This window comes from Peromyscus maniculatus, chromosome 9 (assembly GCF_049852395.1).
Source record: "Peromyscus maniculatus bairdii isolate BWxNUB_F1_BW_parent chromosome 9, HU_Pman_BW_mat_3.1, whole genome shotgun sequence".
NCBI lineage: Eukaryota > Metazoa > Chordata > Mammalia > Rodentia > Cricetidae > Peromyscus > Peromyscus maniculatus.
In genome coordinates, this window is record NC_134860.1 from 49,447,722 (window position 1) to 49,467,148 (window position 19,427).

General features: G+C 42.2%; 1 protein-coding gene and 1 non-coding gene across 9 annotated transcripts; one reads left to right on the plus strand and one right to left on the minus strand.

Moving 5' to 3' along the window:
- Positions 1-1,750: 1,750 nt before the first annotated feature.
- Rab2b (RAB2B, member RAS oncogene family) lies at positions 1,751-19,393 on the minus strand. Of its 8 annotated transcripts, none has more exons than XM_042284843.2 (9): positions 19,254-19,393; positions 18,948-19,019; positions 14,813-14,880; positions 13,328-13,358; positions 8,097-8,179; positions 7,802-7,894; positions 5,183-5,294; positions 3,472-3,540; positions 1,751-2,139 (listed from the first exon to the last, which is right to left on the minus strand). In XM_042284843.2, exons 3-9 carry the CDS (start codon positions 14,845-14,847, stop codon positions 2,032-2,034), a joined length of 531 nt encoding a protein of 176 aa, XP_042140777.1. In that variant the 5' UTR covers positions 14,848-14,880; positions 18,948-19,019; positions 19,254-19,393; the 3' UTR covers positions 1,751-2,031. The 8 variants fall into 8 exon arrangements, with proteins under 8 accessions (XP_042140777.1, XP_076401093.1, XP_006993457.1 ...); XM_076544978.1 differs by having other exon boundaries at positions 13,328-13,387; XM_006993395.4 differs by lacking the exon at positions 13,328-13,358.
- LOC121832455 (small nucleolar RNA SNORA72) lies at positions 16,329-16,414 on the plus strand. The gene has a single exon (XR_006076115.2). It is a non-coding gene; the product is annotated as a small nucleolar RNA SNORA72 (small nucleolar RNA).
- Positions 19,394-19,427: the final 34 nt, after the last annotated feature.

Below are 19,427 nucleotides of genomic sequence, written 5' to 3' on the forward strand. Positions count from 1 at the left end.
GAAGCAGCTTGGATCATGCATATATTTAATAGTAAAACAGTCATTAACAATAAAAATTAGAAAATTTGATGAGACCTCAGTGCTGTGAAAGAAAATGAGACAAGTAAAAAAGAGCAACTCTCTGAGGAGGTGGCGTGACATGGGAAGCAGAGGCAAACTGGTACTATCCATTCTAAGGAGCAGGCGAAGAAGTATCTACTTATCTGAGTCTTGGTAGCAGGCATTCTTACTGTATGCTGCACAGAATGAGGGCAGTAAGTTACAGTGGGGCAGGAGAGAAGAGCAATAGAGAACCCAGGATAAGCAGATGGGGAAAGCTGAGACACAATTACAAAGATACAATTCTAAGGCCTTTTGTTTCTTCTAAAGTCTACAGCCTTAAGTTTTAAAGTATGTCACTCAAATTCAAGATCATGAGTTGTGCAGGGTACAGTAAAGAATGGTGTGATGGATTGGGAATGACATGGACCCTGCTCTCATAGAGCTTACATCCTATATGAGACAGAACCTCCTCCCCCCAAAAAAAAAAAAAAAACTACAAAACATATTTACAAAGTAAAATACATACAAATAAATACACATATGAATAACCAAGATAGGAATGCTAAGAGATACTGTGTTAATAATTTCTTAGAACTCCCTAGGTCAGTCACTGAGGGTTTCCTAAAGGAAAAAAGTCAGTATGATATTAGTAGAGGATGTGCAAAGGTATAGAAGTTGGAATAAATATGTCATATTTAGTAAGCCAATTAGCTTGATTAGAGTAAAAGTCTAATAGATCTGGTTAGGAGTATGCCCAGCTACCTGGAAATCTGAGGCATCGGGATCCCAAGTTTAAGGCCTACAAATTCAAGAGTAGCCTAGGCAACTTGCTTCAAAACAAAAAGTAAAAGAGAAGGCTCCTGAGGGCATAGCCCAGTGGTACAGCACTTATCTAGCATGTCTAAGAACCTACATTTGATCTCTAGCACACACACATCCACACACACACACACACACACACACACACACACACACACACACACACGCCAAAACAGAAAAATGAGGCGAAAGAAAAAATGATGAAACAGTAGAGATCAATTTGGTGAAAGGGGAACTGTAATGCTAGAACTGGTCCCCTAAACAAAATGAAAAATTAACATTTTCTTAGGTAAATGATGTGGCTACAGGTCCAGTACCAACTCTGCTACTCTCGAAGTTCTGTAGTTAAGAAACAGGAACTAGCTATGAGAAAGGCCAGCTAGCCTCATCTAATCATGGAGTGCCATGTTCCTGTGAGAGATGCTGTCTTAAAAACCAAAGTGGTGGGCTCCTGAGGAATGATATTTAAGGTTGTGTAGGCATACAATAAATAAAAAAAAAACTCGGAATGAAATAGTACAGAGGCACCCAGCTTCTATAGGAACTCCTGTGAAAAACAAGCAGGTTTCCAAGGCAAGGTAAGAAACTCAGTGGAAATTATTATGTACAGAGGTGTCATCCAAGTTATCCAGATCCTAAGTCCTAAATGTTCAATCAGAATATCCTTCACCCAACCTATACAAGTTAGGTGAGGAACAGCATATCTATTTTTTTCCTTTCTCTCTTTTTTCTTTTTGGCTTTCTGAGACAGGATTGTACTATGTAGCCATGGACAGCCTGGTAATACTTATGTAGCCCAGACTGACTTCAAAGCTCCTGGCGATCCTCCTGCCAAAAATCCTGAGTGCTGGAATTATAGGTATGTGCCACCACACCTAGCAAACAGATGTAGGTATTTAGTAAGTTGTTTATTTCTTTAACTACTGTGACAATCAACTTTGATCCTAACACCAGAGGATGAAAGGAGCCGTGATCTATATGGAATACTCATGTCCCTAATGGAGGACAGGTTAGTAAGGGCCCGACTGTCTCCTGGTGTTTTAAGTGAAGGGTGAAACATCACACATTGAAAAGAGGCTGCTCTCAGCCAAAGCAAGAAAGACCTTTCTTTAAGCTGAATGATCTGAAGCTGTTCCAGGAGGGGGGAAAAAAAGAGTTCGGGCCAGATGTTCAGCAGCAGCCAGAATCAGACCCTACGTCACAAGAGTTCCGTGGAGAAGAACTTGGTCCCGCTGATATTGGAATTGACTGTTGGGGCCCAATCTTGATGCCATTTGCCTGCAAAAGAAAAAAGGCAACATTTCCTACATCAGTGCTGAGGTGAATGAGAGAAAGGACAGGAAGAAGGGAGAAGTCTTCAGTTAAATTCTAAGAATCATGCTCTCTAGCCAAATGGTTGTGGAAGAATGACTGGGGATGGGAGGTGACTAGAGGTGGCTTTGTGTCTGTTTTCAAGGTGCACTGCTGCACATAAATTTCACAGCTATGTGGAGAATTAAGATGTGACTGGGTAAAAATAGGAGAACTAAGGGGGCCGAAGAGATAGCTGAGCAGGGAAGGTACTTGCTGTGTAAACATGAGGGCCATATTTAGATCCTTAGAAACCATAAGGGCCAGGTGGGCACGCCAGCACACCTTCAATCCCAGTCCTCGGGAGGCAGAGCTATGGGATCCCCAGAGCCAACTGGTTAGCCAGCCAAGTCTAAATAGTGAGCTCTGGGTTCCGTGAGAGCCCCTGCCTCAATACGTAAGGTGAAGAGCAATGGTGAGGGTACCTGTTGTCAACCTTAGGCCTCCACATGAACACCCACACTTTTGCCTACACACATGTGAACATGCATATATATACACACACATATGCCAAAACCACTTTTTTTAAAGAGTAAGTGAAGCGAAGGAGCAGAAGGGCTGTGTCCGCATACGATCCCCTTTTATTCTCCCAGAGCTTTCCCTCCTAAGCAATTAAGAATTATCTTTCTCAGGCTGGAGAGATGGCTCAGCGGTTAAGAGCACTGCTTGTTCTTCCAAAGGTCCTGAGTTCAATTCCCAGCAACCACATGGTGGCTCACAACCATCAGTGATGAGATCTGGTGCCCTCTTCTGGTCTGCAGGCATACGTGCAGATAGAGCACTGTATATATAATAAATGAATCTTTAAAAAAAAAAAGAATTATCTCTCTCTCATATTTTGGGATAGTTAAAAACTGCAGTTAAGAAGAAAAAAATTCATATTATGTAAGTTTGTAGACCACCAATGTATCTCTTTCAGCATTATGGGGATTAGATTTAAGATAAAAAAGAAACTGAAGATGGGTTCTAAGACATCTGCATTTAAAAACAAAAAAAGCTTAGATTGGCTGGGCGGTGGTGGCGCACATCTTTAATCCCAGCACTCAGGAGGCAGAGGCAGGTGGGTCTCTGTGAGTTTGAGGCCAGCCTGAGCTACAGAGGGAGATCCAGGACAGGCTCCAAAACTACACAGAGAAACCCTGTCTTGAAAAACAAAAGGGTTGACAGCTTTGAGTGGTGTGCCATCAACAGGCAGGGATGCGGACTCTCTAGGGAGCTTCTTTCAAGGTGACTGCCTGTTCCAACCCCAACCTTTCTCACCTCATTGTGGACGTCAAATAAACCCTGCTGGATCTTCCTATATATTTCTTTGGCTGTGTTAATGAAGGCCTGAGGGAGACATAAATCATTTATCAGTCTTAAATTTAAGTAGAGAGATGAGAGAAATACAAATATCCTTGTCTGAATTCCTTAGGTGAATTAAGAATCTGGGCTGTAACCTCATCATGAGGAGGCAGAGATAAGAAGATCATACAAGTCTGAGGCTAGCCTGGTCTACACAGTAAGTTCCAGATCAGCCAGAGCTACCCAGAGACACTCTATCTCAAACTAACTAACTAAAACCTGCGAATAATTAAGAAACAGTACAAAGGAGTAATACAGGAAATTTCAGCTAAGCATAGTGGTGGTATACACCTTTAATCCCAGCACTATGGAGGCAAAAGGTAGGTGGATCTCTATGATTTTGAGGCCAGCCTGGTCTACATAGCAAGTTCTAGGCCAGCCAAGGTTACATAAATCCTGTCTCAAAACACAAAACAAACAATCTTAGCCAGACAATGGTGGCGCACACCATTGTTCCCAACACTCAGGAGGCAGAGGCAGAGGCAGGCATATCTCTGAGTTCAACGCTAGCCTGGCCTACTGAGTGAGTTCCAGGATAGCCAGGGCCACACAGAGAAACCCTGTCTCAAAAACAAACAAACAAACAAACAAACAAACAAACAATATTTTCCAAAAATGTCCTTGTAAAAGCCACTGACTAGATATGGTAATGCACATCTGTCATCCCAATACTACAGGGACTAAAATCCCAATACTGCAGGGATTAAATAAAATCCCAATACGACAGGGACTAAAATCCTAATACTACAGGGACTGAAGCAGGAAGATTGCAAATTTGAGGCCAGCTTGAGCTACACAGCAAGTTTTGGGGTGGCTTGGGCTATATAGCATGACCATATCTAAAGAAATAAAAGTACTGCTGTGTGGCAGTGGTGCACACCTTTAATCCCAGCACCAAGGAGGCTGAGGCAGGCGGATCTCTGTGAGTACCAGGCCAGCCTGGGCTACCAAGTGAGTTCCAGGACTGTGAGGACTGTTACCCAGAGAAACCCTGTCTCAAAAAACAAAACAAAAAAGAGCCAGGTGGTGGTGGCGCCCGCCTTTAATCCCAGCACTTGGGAGGCAGAGCCAGGCGAATCTCTGTGAGTTTGAGGCCAGCATGGTCTATAGATCGAGATCCAGGAAAGGCGCAAAGCTACACAGAGAAACCCTGTCTCGAAAAACCAAAAACCAAACCAAACAAAACAAAAAAACCCAAAACAGAAACAAAAGCAAGGCCACAACAAAACACATTTAAGTACAGTTGGTCCTACTGTATTCAGAAACTGATGTTCCCATGTTAGAGGTTAGCAGCCAGTGCAAATAAAACAAATACACTCAGCGAGGCAATACAGTCAACACCTGGCATCATAATGAGGACAGTTCCTGTCAGATTTCCACTGAAGTGATTTATAAGTAACAGTGGTATCAAATCTTCATGTACCAACAAAGTTATCCAAGGCAAAAGTAAAACCTTAGGAATCTGGGTGAAAGAAAACAGGACAATTCCCCTGGAAGGAGACATCCGGTCACTCTGACACAACACATTCTTTCTTTGTTTCCTCATGTCCCCTGGAGAAGAGGATGCTGAGGAATCCAACCACAGTACAACCTCCGAGCCGCTGGCCCCACTTCTCTGCAGTGATACCTCTTCGACATTGCAGGCTGTCTTGGCTGACGTCTCCATGAATATAAGGCCATGCTCCCGAGCAAAGGCCTCTCCTTCCTCTCTTTTCACATCCCTTCGGGATTCTAGATCACTGCAAGACATTAATTAGGGCGAAAACTTTAAAGAGTTAAGGGAAGCGGGTATCCACAGTGCTAAAAGGATCCCACCACGGTTTAAAACTGCCAATTAATGCTTGAAAGGTGTAAACCCTACAAAATAATCCTGTACAGGCATATTGACTTTTGTATCTCTGTTCAGGTCCGTCAGGGCTTCAGCATGGCTGAAGATAACACTGTTCTCTGTTACAAAGAGGTGAGCAAAGCTCAGTCCCCCAGGTACTCGATGCCTTCTGTTTGTTTTGGGTTTTTTTTGGTTTGGTTTAGTTTGGTTTGAGACAGGGGTCTCTCTGTGTAGCCCTGGCTGTCCTGGAACTTACTCTGTAGACCAGGCTGGCCTAGAACTCAGAGATCCATGCCTGCCTCTGCCTCCTGGGATTAAAGGTATACTCTATTGTTGTCTGGCTTTGATTTATTTATTAATTTATCAATTTATTTATGTGTCTGTATGTCTGTCCACTCAAACTGTGTGCACACATGGAGGCGACAGAACAACCCTCAGCAGTCAGTTATCTCCTTTTACATCAGGGGCCCAGGAACTGAACTCAGGTTGGCATGGTAGGTGGCCGGCACCTCCACCACCAAACCATCTCACTGACTCTGATCTAATTTTTGAGACAGGATTCTGATATAAAGGCCAGGCTGGCCTAGAACTTGCTATATAGCCCAGACTGGTCCCAAACTTGTGAATCTCCTGGCTCTGTCTCCCAGTGCAAATAGATATATGTACCATTACACCTGGCTTAGATCTAACTCAGCCAGGTATTTCTTTTGGCCCATGGATACAATCTTTTTAAAATATACTTTAAAACTAAAAATTTTTAAATTTTTAAAAAACTTAAACTGGAAATACAAAGTCTTGCCAAAAAATGTAAATTAGAACCCTGTGAATTACTGGTAGGGATGCAAAATGGTGCCGCTATAGTGGTGGTTCTCGAATATTAAACACAGAAATACCATAAGATCCAGCAATCTTACTGGTTATGTGGTCAAAAGTAGGAATTTGAAAAGATACACCTTTTTCCCATGTTCATGACAACATCAGTCACCATAGCCCAGAAGTGGCAGCAGCCCAAGTGTCCACAGAAAGATAGCAAATGAAATGTGGCAACAATAAATACTACACTCCTGAAAAAGGAAGTTCTGATACATGCTAAAATACGGACAGCACTTGAGGACACTATGCTAGCTAAAATAAGCCACTTATAAAAAGCACAAGTATTGCCGGGCGGTGGTGGCGCACGCCTTTAATCCCAGTACTCGGGAGGCAGAGCCAGGTGGATCTCTGTGAGTTTGAGGCTAGCCTGGGCTACCAAGTGAGTTCCAGGAGAGGCACAAAGCTACACAGAGAAACCCTGTCTCGAAAAACCAAAAAAAAAAAGCACAAGTATTGGCCAGGAGGTGGTGATGCACACCTTTAATCCCAGCACTCGGGAGGCAGAGGCAGGTAGATCTTTATGAGTTCGAGGCCAGCCTGGGCTACCAAGTGAGTTCCAGGAAAGGCGCAAAGACACACAGAGAAACCGTCTTAAAAAGCCAAAAATAAATAAATAAATAAAATAAAAATAAAAAATAAATTAAAAAAAGCACAAGTATTATGTAATTCTACTTAAGAGCTGCCCAGAGTACTTGTATGTATGTATGTATGTGTGGATGGATGGATGGATGTATTTGTTTATTTATTGTATCTGTCTTCCACATCATGCATCTCCATCCCAAGGTCTTGTATTTATAAAGAAAGACCGCAGAGGCTGGCTGTGATGGCACACTCGTGCAACCTCAGCAGTCAGGTCTAGGCTACCTAGTGAGACTGAGGCCAGCCTAAGCCACACAGGCCCTGTTTCAACAACAACAACAACAACAACAACAACAACAGCAGCAGCAAACAGTAGAATGGTGGTTGCCAGATGCTGAGGAAAACACTCAGGGCGAGGCAGACGGCAGAATTCAGTGTTTCCAGAGTCTGAGAAAATAACAAAGTCTTGAAGATGGATAATGGTGAGGTTTGCAGAACAATTCTAATGTGTTTAGGGCTACAGAATACTCCTAGAAGTAGTGACAATGGTAAATTTTATGCATATCTTACCATAGTAACATTGTCTTACTAAGATGGTATGTTAAGAAAGTCTGGGGCTGGGGATTGAGCTCAGTGGTAGAGCACTTGCCTAGCAAGCGCAAGGCCTTGGGTTCCGTCCTCAGCTCAAAAAAAAAAAAAAAAAAAAAAAAGAAAGTCTGGGTATCAAGAAATTCAATGTCTGATGACACAGGCCTGCAGTCCCAGCCTTTTAGAGGTAAAGCAGGAGGGTAGCAGCAGGTTTTAGGCTAGTCTGGGCTACCAAGTGAGCTCTAGGCCATTCAGTGCTACTTCAGAGAGACCCTGTCTCTAAATCAAAACAAAACAAAATAGAACACAAAGAAATTTAATATCCACAGAGGAAGTTTGATCCTCCTGGTAACTCGTATTTATAAGATAAAGTTTCACCTCTTATTTCCGATCAGCATTATCACCATGTTTGAGCTCGAGTGCTGGCGGGCATCCTCTAACCATGAGGTCAGGTGGTTGAAGGTCTCACGTCTACAGCAGAACAATTTAGAAGGTTGGTCAGGAGCCTGTTTCAAAAAGCCAAAGTTGCTCCAAATACATGAGAAGGGAAGTTACATGCGTGCAAAAAAGCAGCCACCCCGACCCCGAGTCTTTGGTCGAAGCCATGGACAGAGGATAGCTTTAGGGAATTCGGGCAAGCCCCCCCCAATCCTACTCCAGCCGGCTCACTCACCTTGTGATGTCATACACCAGCAGTGCTCCAGCTGCTCCCCTGTAGTAGGAACGGGTGATAGAACGGAAGGACTCTTGCCCAGCCTTTACCATCAACATGGCAACAAAAAATCCCAGTAAAACTAGGTTATTTCCAGAGAAAGTGACTTGCTCACATGCCACCCTAAAACAAAGAATTTAACTAAAGAGAGAATCTGTGCTAGATTAAAAATAATAATAAATTAGGGAAAAGAAATGTGCCTGTCCAGGCAGGAGCACAGGTGGGCTATTTTTCAATGAAAGTGTGACTGAGATTTCAGGTAGGTCAGTTACTACTCCTTGTGAGACTGTCCATCAAACTACAAGGTATTCTAATCCTTAGGTCTCAGACACTCAATGCCAATAGCATGACACTAACAACCTTCATAAATGTTTCCCAATATTCCCTACAGTAAAACTGGAAACTCAATCGCAAATATGATGTTGAATACGCTACATTACTTTTTCTGTTCTTATTAATTTATCTGTAAAAAGGGAAAATTACCTTAGAATGTCAATACCCTGCCCAATGGAAGGCACATACTAATGCAACAATGCAGAAAATAAGATATGAGCAACTGAGTTTATGCTAAGTAGCCCTTAGGTTTCTCTCATAACAGCAAGACTACCGGGAAGTTCTTTGCTAAGATTCTGTGGTAGAAAAATAGGAATAAGGAATAGGGAACGATGTCCAGGACCTAGGACAGTTTTCCTTCAAAGAATCTTGTTCAGCCAGCTGGGTGGTGGTGGCACATGCCTTTAATTCCAGCACTTGGAGGCAGAAGCAGGTCGATCTTTGTGAGTTCAAGGCCAGCCTGGTCTACAGAGCAGGTTCCAGGACAGCCAGGGCTACACAGAGAAAAACCCTATCTTGAAAAACACAAACAAACAAAAAGAATCCTGTTCATAATTTTATCTCATTTCTTATGGGACCAAAATATTGCCTTATTCATAACTGAGCAATTAATTCCTCCCACACTCTAGATACTTTTGCTTTCTTAACCTAATAGTTCCTTTATTTGACTTCGAATAAAAACACTGGGCTGGTGAGATGGTTCAGTGATTAAGAGTGCTTACTGCTCTGTAAGAGGATGGAAGTTCAGACCCCAGAACCCACACTGAGCAGCTCACAAACACCTGTAACTCCAGTTCCAAAGGATCCAGTGCCCCTTTCTGGCCTGTGTGAGCACAAACACATACGTGCACATATACACACATAAATAGAAACAGCCTGGTGTGCTGGTTTCTGCTTCTAACATTAGTACTCATCCTGTATCTTAGGACTCAGGAGACTGAAGCAAAAGAACCCTGGGTATGAGGCCAGATTGGACTACATAGTAAGACCCTGTCTCAAAAAACAAAACAAACCAACCACACAAAATATTTTTTGTGTTGAATCACCCCTGTTAGAAAAGTTTTCACATTTTTGGAATAATTTCTCCATATAAAACCCAGGAAATAAGAGTTATTATCCATATTCTATCACTAGAAAACTATGATGGAAACATGGGAACATAAATGAGTTTTTATGGTATAACACCAACTGGTAATAGTAGTGATATTACAATAACATTAAATTTTTTCTTTGAAATTTATTTAATTTTATGTGTATGAGTGTTTTGCCTGCATGTATGTATGTATACCATGTGCCTGTCTGGTACCTATGGTGGTCAGAAGGCGGCACTGGATCCCCTGGACCTGAAGCAATGGATGGTTATGAGCTACCATATGGGTCCTGGGAATTGAACCCAAGTCCTTTGTAAGAGCAACAAGTGCTCTTAACCACTGAATCATCTCTGCAGCCCCTACAATAACATTTTAAACTTGTTTTTTTCCTAGCAGTGTATCAGAAACCAAAAGAGACAACCACATACATCATCTTATATAATTCTCCTAGTAAAGCAGACTGCTATTATTCTCCTTTGAACATAGAGAAAATAAAGCTCAGAGGGGCAAGTTAAAGAACGGGCCAAAAATCACACAGCAGTGCTGTAATATAAACAGAGCAGTAGCACTCCAGAGCACAGAGCATTGTAACCTAAATTGGGTATAAATGTGAGAAGAGAGAGACTGCTAACTTATAGTGATTGTCTCCCCAGATCACAACCTCTGTAAGTATCATACAATTCCTTAGCCTTTTACTAGCAATTCCGCAGAATTTTATACTTATTTATTTATTCTGTCATAGTATGCCCTAGCTCTTTTGGGATCCTGTTTTGCTTTTTTTTTTTTTTTTTCTTTTTTTTTTTTTTTTTTTTTTTGGTTTTTCGAGACAGGGTTTCTCTGTGTAGCTTTGCGCCTTTCCTGGAGCTCACTTGGTAGCCCAGGCTGGCCTCGAACTCACAGAGATCCGCCTGGCTCTGCCTCCCGAGTGCTGGGATTAAAGGCGTGCGCCACCAACGCCCGGCTCTTTTTTTTTTTTCAAGACAGGGTTTCTTTGTATAAATATAGCCTTGACTGTCCCGTAACTCACTCTGTAGCCCAGGCTGGCCTCAAACTCACAAAGATCCGCCTGCCTCTGCCTCCCGAGTGCTGGAATTAAAGGCGTGCGCCACCACGCTCGGCTCTTCTCTTACCTTTTGTTCTCTTCTCCTCTACTTGAAAATCTTCCTCCTTATTCCTTCTAGGGTGAGCTGGCACACACATAGGAGGCCGAGAGAGGAAAAACGAGAATGCTTACCCAGCCTAAGCTACACAGTGAGAGCCTGTTTTAAAACAGCAAGGTGGGTGGAGGAGTGAGTGACACAGAGAAAGAAGACAGTTAGTCTGACTTCCAGCGGACAACCAGGAAACTTCTTAACATCAAATCCCTACTTTTCATCGCAGTCAAGTTCAGCAACTTTGGAGCCAGGATGCTGGAAAGACTGTCTAGTTCAATTTAGGTGGGTCTGTATCACTTTCAAATATCCTTGTCCATGCTGGGCTAAAAACAGCTGAAACAGCAAACAACTAACATGGAGTCTTCTTGTTCTGGGTTTTATTTTGTGAAACTGAGTCTCACTCTGTAGCCTTGACTAGCCTACAACTCATGATTTAGATTAGCAAGCCTTGAATTCAAGGTGCTCCTGCCTCAGCATTTTAAGTACAGCCATATGGGTTGTTTGAATGAGAATGGCCTCCATAGGTTCCTATGCTTGAATGTTTGGTTCCCAGTTAGCAGAACTGTTTGGGAAGGATTAGGAGGCGTGGCCTTCTTGAAGGAGGTGTGTCACTGGGGGTGGGTTTTGAGGTTTCAAAAGCCCAGGCCAAGCCCAGTGTTTCTCCCTCTGACTGATGCCTGCAGATAAGGATGTAAAGCGCTCAGCTACTGCTCCAGTGCCTGGCCTCTGCTCCCCACTATCATGATCACTGAATAACCCTCCACAACTGTGAGCAAGGCCCCAATTAAATACTTTCTTTATAAGAATTGTTTTGGTCATGATGTCTTCTCACAGAAATAGAACAATAACTTAAGACATAGGTGTAGGTAAGCTATCATATCAAGTGGAACGTGGATCTTTGATGAAGAGAATCTATAGCTTTTTAATTTCTCCCAAGTGAGGGCAAGATATAGAATTTGAAATATCAGCCATAAGTCCAATGTTGGCTTTTGTTTCATTTTGTTGTTGGGGTTTTTTGTTCTTGTTTTTGTTTTTTTATCTCACTGTGTTGGCTAGTTGGAACTCTATGTAGACCAGGCTGGCCTTGAACTTTCAGGAACCCACCCACCTCTGTCTCCTGAGTGTGGAATGGCATGCATCACCATGCCAAGCTTGCCATGAAATTGTTTTTTTTTTTTTTAATTTTTAATGATTTATTTCTTTTTATTTTATGTGCATTAGTGTTTGGCCTGCATAGATGTCTATTTGAGTGTGCCAGATCCCCTGGAACTACAGTTACAGACAGTTGGGAGCTGCCATGTGGGTGCTGGGAATTAAACCCTTGTCCTTTGGATTTAAACACTTGTCCTTAACCACTGAGCCATCTCTCCAGCCCTGCCATGTAGTTCTTAAAGATCCTGTGCACATAACATACAATTGTGGCTCTAAACTTTCTTCATGACCCAACCATTTCTCATGTCAGCATTTAAGGGAAAAAAAAGCCCATCAGGGAGGCAGAGGCAGGTGGATCTAGGTGAGTTCAAGGCCAAGGCAAGCACATGGCCCTCACCATACTACTAACTGGCATCTGCTAGATTTTATTCTTGGCACTAAAACATCTATTTGTTTTTTAAATACAGATATGGTAGCACACATCTGTAATCCCAACATTTGGGATTAGAGGCAGGAGGATACAGAGTTCAAGGTCATCCTTAGCTACATAGCTACCTGGGCTACCTGAAGTCCTGTCTTTAAAAAGAAAAAATTAAATGACACTGATTTAAGTCAAAGAGGTAGAAGTTAACTTATACTGGTCTTTATACCCACTGGCTTCACGCTTTGCTAGTTTGTAAGAATTTATATCTTGACCTCTTGTGTGTGGGGGGGGTTCCTTTTATTGGAAATATAAAAATTAAAAGATAACAAAACCTGAATTGCAATATCTAGTTGGGGTAAATAATGACAATGCACTCAAAATAGTGAAAGAAGGGAGTATATGGCAACTGCCTGAAACACAGGGACTGAACCTGGACAATAAAGTAACACTTCTTAGGCTTTCTGGGGGTAGGGTGTTAAAAACAAACACTGGTCAAATGAGGCAAGTCTTAAAGTCATAGCTACCTGTCTGGAGTTAGGCACTGTTAAAAGATATGAAGTGGCCGGGTGGTGGTGGCTCACGCCTTTAATCCTAGCACTCGGGAGGCAGAGTCAGGCGGATCTCTATGAGTTCAAGGCCAGCCTGGGCTACCAAGTAAGTTCCAGGAAAGGCGCAAAGCTACACAGAGAAACCCTGTCTCAAAAAACCAAAAAAAAAAAAAAAAAAAAGATATGAAGTGATTCATAGTCTTACAATTAGGGTAACCCAAAAGGGAGAGATAAAAAAGTCTGATCACAAGGAAATACAACCTCCAATCAAAGGAAACAGCCAACAGACATGCAGAATACCAAGTTTAAAGCACCTGATTAATAATGCATCCAAAAGTAGAAATAAATCTGAAGACTACCAGAAAAGGGCTCTGCCCAAAGTGGCCCACAGACAGCTGTGTGTGATCAGGGTTGGTAGGAGTTGTAACAGAGAAGAAAGAAAACAATAAAATAGGAGAAAAAGAGAAAATGAAAAATAACTTGTACATGCCTTGTAGATATGATGGTTTTGGCTCTTAGTGCTGAGGAAAAAATGATCAAATAATAAGAACTAAACAAAAACAAGAAGAGATTTTAGCTAAATATTATGAACTATTTTCTAGTTCTCTTTAACTAGACTAGAGACTACAATATTTTCCTTTGGGGAAAGAATAGCATAAATGAAATATTGAACACAAAGTAATGTCTCTAAATTAAGGCAAAATTATGTTAAATCAAGTCAAACTTTGATAACACTTCATTGACTACATTTTAAAATAGAAGCAACTTTTGCCTTAGAATTTTCATTTCTGGGAAGACAGCCCACAGAAATTCTCAAATCTTTGCATAAAATTGTAATAAATAAGAACGTTTAATGAAGCTGTGCAATGGTTGAAAACTAGAAACAACCTGAACATCCATCAGTGAATACACGCTTCTGTGACTGTGCAACTGTTAAGTGAGGCGGATCTGTATTTACTGATACGGAAGAGGCTGGGGAATTATGGAAACCACTGTACAAAAAGCACAGCTCTGCCTGCTCTTGTCACACTCCTCTACATGTAAATACAATGCAAACAAACACCTTGGGCCGGTAAGACGGTGGGCGAAGCTCTTGGCATGCAAGCCTGCCCACTTGAGTTTGGTCCCCGGAGCCCCTGAGAAGGTGGAAGAGAAGCTCTGCACAACAGTTGTGCAGTCATGTCATTTCCACACGCACCAGGTTGCATGCATACACTGACACACACACACACACACACACACACACACACACACACACACACACACACGATAAAGAAGTTTTTAAAAGTCCTCAAAAAAAACTCTACCATATCCTTGAACTTACTTATTTATTTGTTTTATTTAGATAGGTCCCACTCTGTACCTGGCTGGCCAAGAACTCATTATGTAGGTCAGTCTGGCCTCCAACACAAAATGTCTATTATTTATAGTTTAAATGGTCTGAAATCATATACACTGGATCATTAACACTGGACTCTTTTGGCAGAATAACAGCAATGTGAGATAGAAAAGGGTCTGATATAAAGGGACATTCACTTTTTGCTACGTTTATTTTCATTCATTTATTTATTTATTTTTGCTATATTAGTTGAGTCTCTTTTTTTTTTTCTTCTGGGGGGGGGGTGAATTGGTTTTTCAAGACAGGGTTTCTCTGTGTAGCCCTGGTTGTCCTGGAACTTGCTCTGTAGACGAGGCTGGCTTCGAATTCAGAGATCCACCTGTCTCTGCCATTTGGGATTAAATGCATGCACCACCACTGCCCCACAAAACTGAGTCATTTAAAATAAAAAGGTATGACTTTTTTTGACCTGAGTATCTCAGTATGTAAATCCCTCCTGGCTTGACCTTTCTTCTGCTTCCCGTCTCATCTTACAGTTCTAAAACTACAGGTATATAGCACTATACATGGCTACATTAGCTTTGATTGTTATAACTGAGTCTTGGTCTGGTATTAAACTATTTTGCCCTCTCTTACCGTATCCCAGATTTGCAGTTTGATTTGTTTTCCATCAATGTTGACCATTCGGGCTCCAAACTCCACACCTGTCAGTGAAGGCCAAGAGAATGGACATAACTGTCATGAACACATACATGTTAATATGGAGGCTCATACTTTTCCCCAAAGTGTTATAATGAATCCTTTGTCATCACTCACTGACATTCAGTTCATTACTGCTGCTTATTGCTCAATTAAGTTTGTATTCCTTTTGGTTTCTTTTCTAGAATTAAAAACCCATGGGCTGTGGGATGTAGCTCACTTGATAAAGTACTTGCCTAGCATACATGAGGCCCTGGATTCAATTCCTAGAGCCAAATAAAATTGAGCATGGGGTTGGAGAGATGGCTCAGCAGTAAAGGCAAAGCATGTGCTGCTCTCGTAGAGGACCAGAATTTGGTTTCCAACACCCTCATCAGATAGCTTTTAACTGCCTGTAACTCCATGGACATCTGCGCGCGCGCGCGCACGCGCACGCACACACACACACACACACACACACACACCACAAAACCCCTTCACTGGGCATGACAGTACATGCCTGTGATCCCAGCTCTCAAGAGGTGGAGGTAGGAACACTAGAATCAGAAGTGAAAGGTCATCATCACTTATATAGCAAGTGTAAGGTCGACCTGAGGCTACACAGGTTAAAATAAAAATCATATCCTACAGCTGTATGCATAACTCAGTGGTAGTGCAATTGCAAAAGACACAAGTCTCTTGGTTTAATCCCTTGCACCAAAAATAAATAAATGGATTCTAAGTGATAATATATCCAAATGTAGATAAGGGAATAAAGCTAATTAAAATAAAATAAATACAGATATTCTCACTGTTCTGATTTTATAATCAGGACAAAATTTACTCTATTAAAACCCTGGGGGGGGGGGGTGGCTGGAGAGATGGCTCAGCGGCTAAGAGTATTAGAGGCTCTCCCAGAGGTCCTGAATTCAATTCCCAGCAACCACATGGTGGCGCACAACCATCTGTAATGAGATCTGGCGCCCTCTTCTGGTCTGCAGGCATACATTCAGATGGAATACTGTATACATAATTAATTAATTAAAAAAATAAAAATAAAACCCTGGGGTGGGCAGGGCTGGAGAGATAGTTCAATGGTTAAGAGCACTGGCTGCTGTTTCAGATGACCCGGGTTCAACTCCCAGCTCACAACTGTCTGTAACTCTACTTCCAGGGGATCTGACACCCTCACACAGACACACATGCAGGCAAAACACCAATGCATATAAAATAAATAAGTAAATCTTAAAAAAGAAAAAAGACCCTGGGGGTTGGAGATATGACTCAGTGGTTAAGAGTACTTGTTGCTCTTAGAGACGAATAGATTGGTTCCCAACGCCCATGTCTGGTGGCTCACAACCACCTGTAACTCCAGCTCCAGGGCACTCAACAATTTCTGGACCCTGCAGACACTTGTACACACAAGTTCAAATAGATAGGCATATACATACAAATAAAAACAACAACAACAAAAATCTGAAAGAGGAAAAAAAAAAAAGACCTGTGTCCCCAGGGCTAGTCCTTTCCCTAGGTCTGGTTTTACAAATTCTGGTAATAAACCAGGCTTGGTTTATTAGACAATCAGTTGATTTATTATAAGATCTTATAATGACTAAAATTTTAGATTATCTTTTACTAGTCTTAAGAAAAGTGACAGATGGTGGCACATGCCTATAATCCCAGCACTGAGGCCAGCCTGGTCTACAGAGCAGGAAAGCCAGGGCTACACAGAGAAACCCTGTTTCAAAAATCCAAAAAAAGTAACAACAACAACAAAAACCCAGAACAATTACTGTAACAATTTACAATTAATGTCTGAAGAACCTGTACCCACTACAAAGCAAGTTCCAGGACAGCCAGGGCTATACAGAAAAACCCCATAGATGAAAAACAGGAGAGAATGTGTAGCCACTGTACGAAGTTTTGTGATAACCAGTTCCCATTAAATGAATTGTAAAGCTTAAATTCATAGAAAAAAAATCTAAAAAATTTACAATTCTAGGAAAAATAAAACTGAGGTAGATAATTTTTTTTCTTTCTTTTTTTTTTTTTTAAAGGTTGATTTGAGGCTGGAGAGACGGCTCAGCGGTCAAGAGCACTGGCTGCTATTTCAGGGGATTGGGGCTCAATTCTCTGCACCCACATGCAGTTCAAAAATGTCTGCAACTCCAGTTCCAGAGGACTGGACACCCTCACAGAGACATGCATGCAGGTACATCTCATTATAAACGGTTGTGCCCCCAAGAAGTGGGTAAATTCTTAGGAATGACAGTTTATATTGAAATGTGACTAGATAATATTTAATTCTGTAATTTCTAAACTAGATTCTAATTCTAAATTTTCTAAACTGAAAGCATTTCTTTCTTTTTTTCTTTTTCGGGCTTTTAAATTTTTATGTGTATAAGTGTTTTGCTTGCATGTAAGTATATATGCTGTATGTGTGCTTAGTACTCGTGGAGGCCACCAGAGGGCAGTGGGTCCCCTGGGACTAGAGTGACAGATGGTTATGAGCTGCCATGTAGGTGATGGCAACTGAACCCTGGTCCTCTGGAAGAGCAGCCAGTGTTCTTAAGTGCTGAGTCATCTCTCCAGCCCCCTGGAAAGAACTTGACAGTGTCTCAGAGTGCCCCTAGTTCTCATGAAGCAGCACTTCTCTACTGCAATTCTGAAATTATGTTCAATTGCCTAGAGGCAGGATCTCTGTGAGTTCAAGGACAGTCTGGTCTACAGGGCAAGTTCTGGGACCTCAAAGAGAAATCAGTCTTAAAAAAAGAAAAGAAATAAAGAAAGGAAGGAAGGAAGGAAGGAAGGAAGAAAGAAAACTGCCTAAGAAACAGGTCTTCAAGGACAAAATATCTTCAACCACCAGTAATTCCCAGAGTTCACCAGAAATAGCCTCTCTCAAAGCAGTAGGGAAACTGGCAAACTGATAAGGCTTTTGGCATTCTTCTATTTCAAGGTAAAATTCATCTCAAGGGCAGTTATTTCAAAAACAGTCATGTTACAAACATTGCATTGTAAGTCAGACAATTCCCTTTCTATTTTCATGCAGTAGTTTGCATATAGCACAAGGAACTCAGATTTTCAAGATTACTAAATCTAGTTTAACTTCAGGAATGCTATAATACCAATTTAGTCATTTTATGTAGAGATCCTCTCTCTATATATAGATTATTTCTACTTTAAGGTGCTACAGTCTATAAGAAAGATATAAAATTGCTTCTACCTGCTACCTCAACAAAAGTCAAATGGTACTTTTTGGAAAAAAAAAAAAACAAAACCAAAACCTCACTGTTAATTTTTTCTTTCAGAACAGTTAAGAATGTAAATTCAATGAGCAAGAAACTAAAACAAGAACAACAAAATAAAAACAACAACCAGGCTGAGCACATCTAATCTCAGCATTTAGGAGGTGGATGTAGCTGGAGTTTTCCTCTGTGGTGGAGGCAGTAAGATCAAGACCTGTTCAAGGTCGTCTTCAGGTTACACATGGAGTTCAAAGCCAGTCTGGTGTATGGCTGTAATCACAGCACTTGGAGGTTGAGGCAGGAGGATCTCTGGGAATTCATGGCCAGTGTGGATTACAGAGTGAATCTGAGGCTAGCCTGGACTACATGGCCAGAACTCGTCTCAAAAAGGAAGAGAATGAGAAGTGAAGAGGAGGAAGAGGAGGAGGAAGGGCTGGGGTGGATCTGAAATTGGCTTTTTCCTCTCCAACACAAAAAGAATCGTATGTCGGTGTTTACTTCGAAAAACATGTGAGGTTGGTAGTGAACCACAAACTACAGATGAGTTTTTGAATAAGCAGTTGTGTTTCCGTGGGATTTTCCATAAACATACAAGTTGCATTTGAAGAAAAAAAAAATTCCTATGGCAACTAGCGTTTATCTCACATCCAGCTCTAAAGTTACCTTTCAAATATTCACCCTCTATTTAACCAGCTTTTTATCATTTTTCATATACCATGGCTTCGGACTAAGGTAGGGAGGCGTAACTTTTTACTTAGAATACTGCGACTGTTAACTTTCCTCCTGCAGCAAGCAGTTCAGCCTGCCAGCTTTTTATCTGTTCTAGAACGAGGGGGTATGCTTACCTATTGTGAGGTCGTGCACAGGCTGGAACCGCTTATCGGTGAACTGCAGGAGGAGACATGACTTCCCCACACCTGAAAAAGGACGGTGTGCACGAGACACGCCACCCGGGAAGCCGCGGGCTCCCAGGCGGGGCACAGGGTCCACGGCAAGGACAGAGCCCCGCCCCCGGGGCTCGCCCCGCCCCCTCCGCTCAACTCCGCTCGCCCGGCCCACTCGCCCCGCCCCGCCCCGCCCCCCCCCCCCGGCCCGATTTGGGAGGTGGGGTCCCCGCCCCAGCCCCCGCAGGCGGCCCACCGGCGGGTTACCTGTGTCTCCGATGATGATGTACTTGAAGAGATAAGCATAAGTCATGGTCCCGAGGCGTCTGGGTTCCGGGTCCGCTTGATTTCTTACAGCCACGTACCTCCGACCTCTCTAGCCACCCAAACTACCGATCTCCTGATTTGCCTCCGCTCCAGCCCTTCTAGCTCGGGCCGCGT

What these genes read in the sequence shown, in the direction of transcription:
- Rab2b (XM_076544978.1), bottom strand. Translation starts at nt 19,299, where the DNA reads ATGACTTATGCTTATCTCTTCAAGTACATCATCATCGGAGACACAG. An exon ending in CATCATCATCGGAGACACAG is followed by an intron (nt 19,020 to 19,253) that starts GTAACCCGCCGG and finishes GTCCTTTTTCAG; the next exon opens with GTGTGGGGAAGTCATGTCTC. An exon ending in CAGCCTGCAATGTCGAAGAG is followed by an intron (nt 3,541 to 5,182) that starts GTATCACTGCAG and finishes TGTCTCCCTCAG; the next exon opens with GCCTTCATTAACACAGCCAA.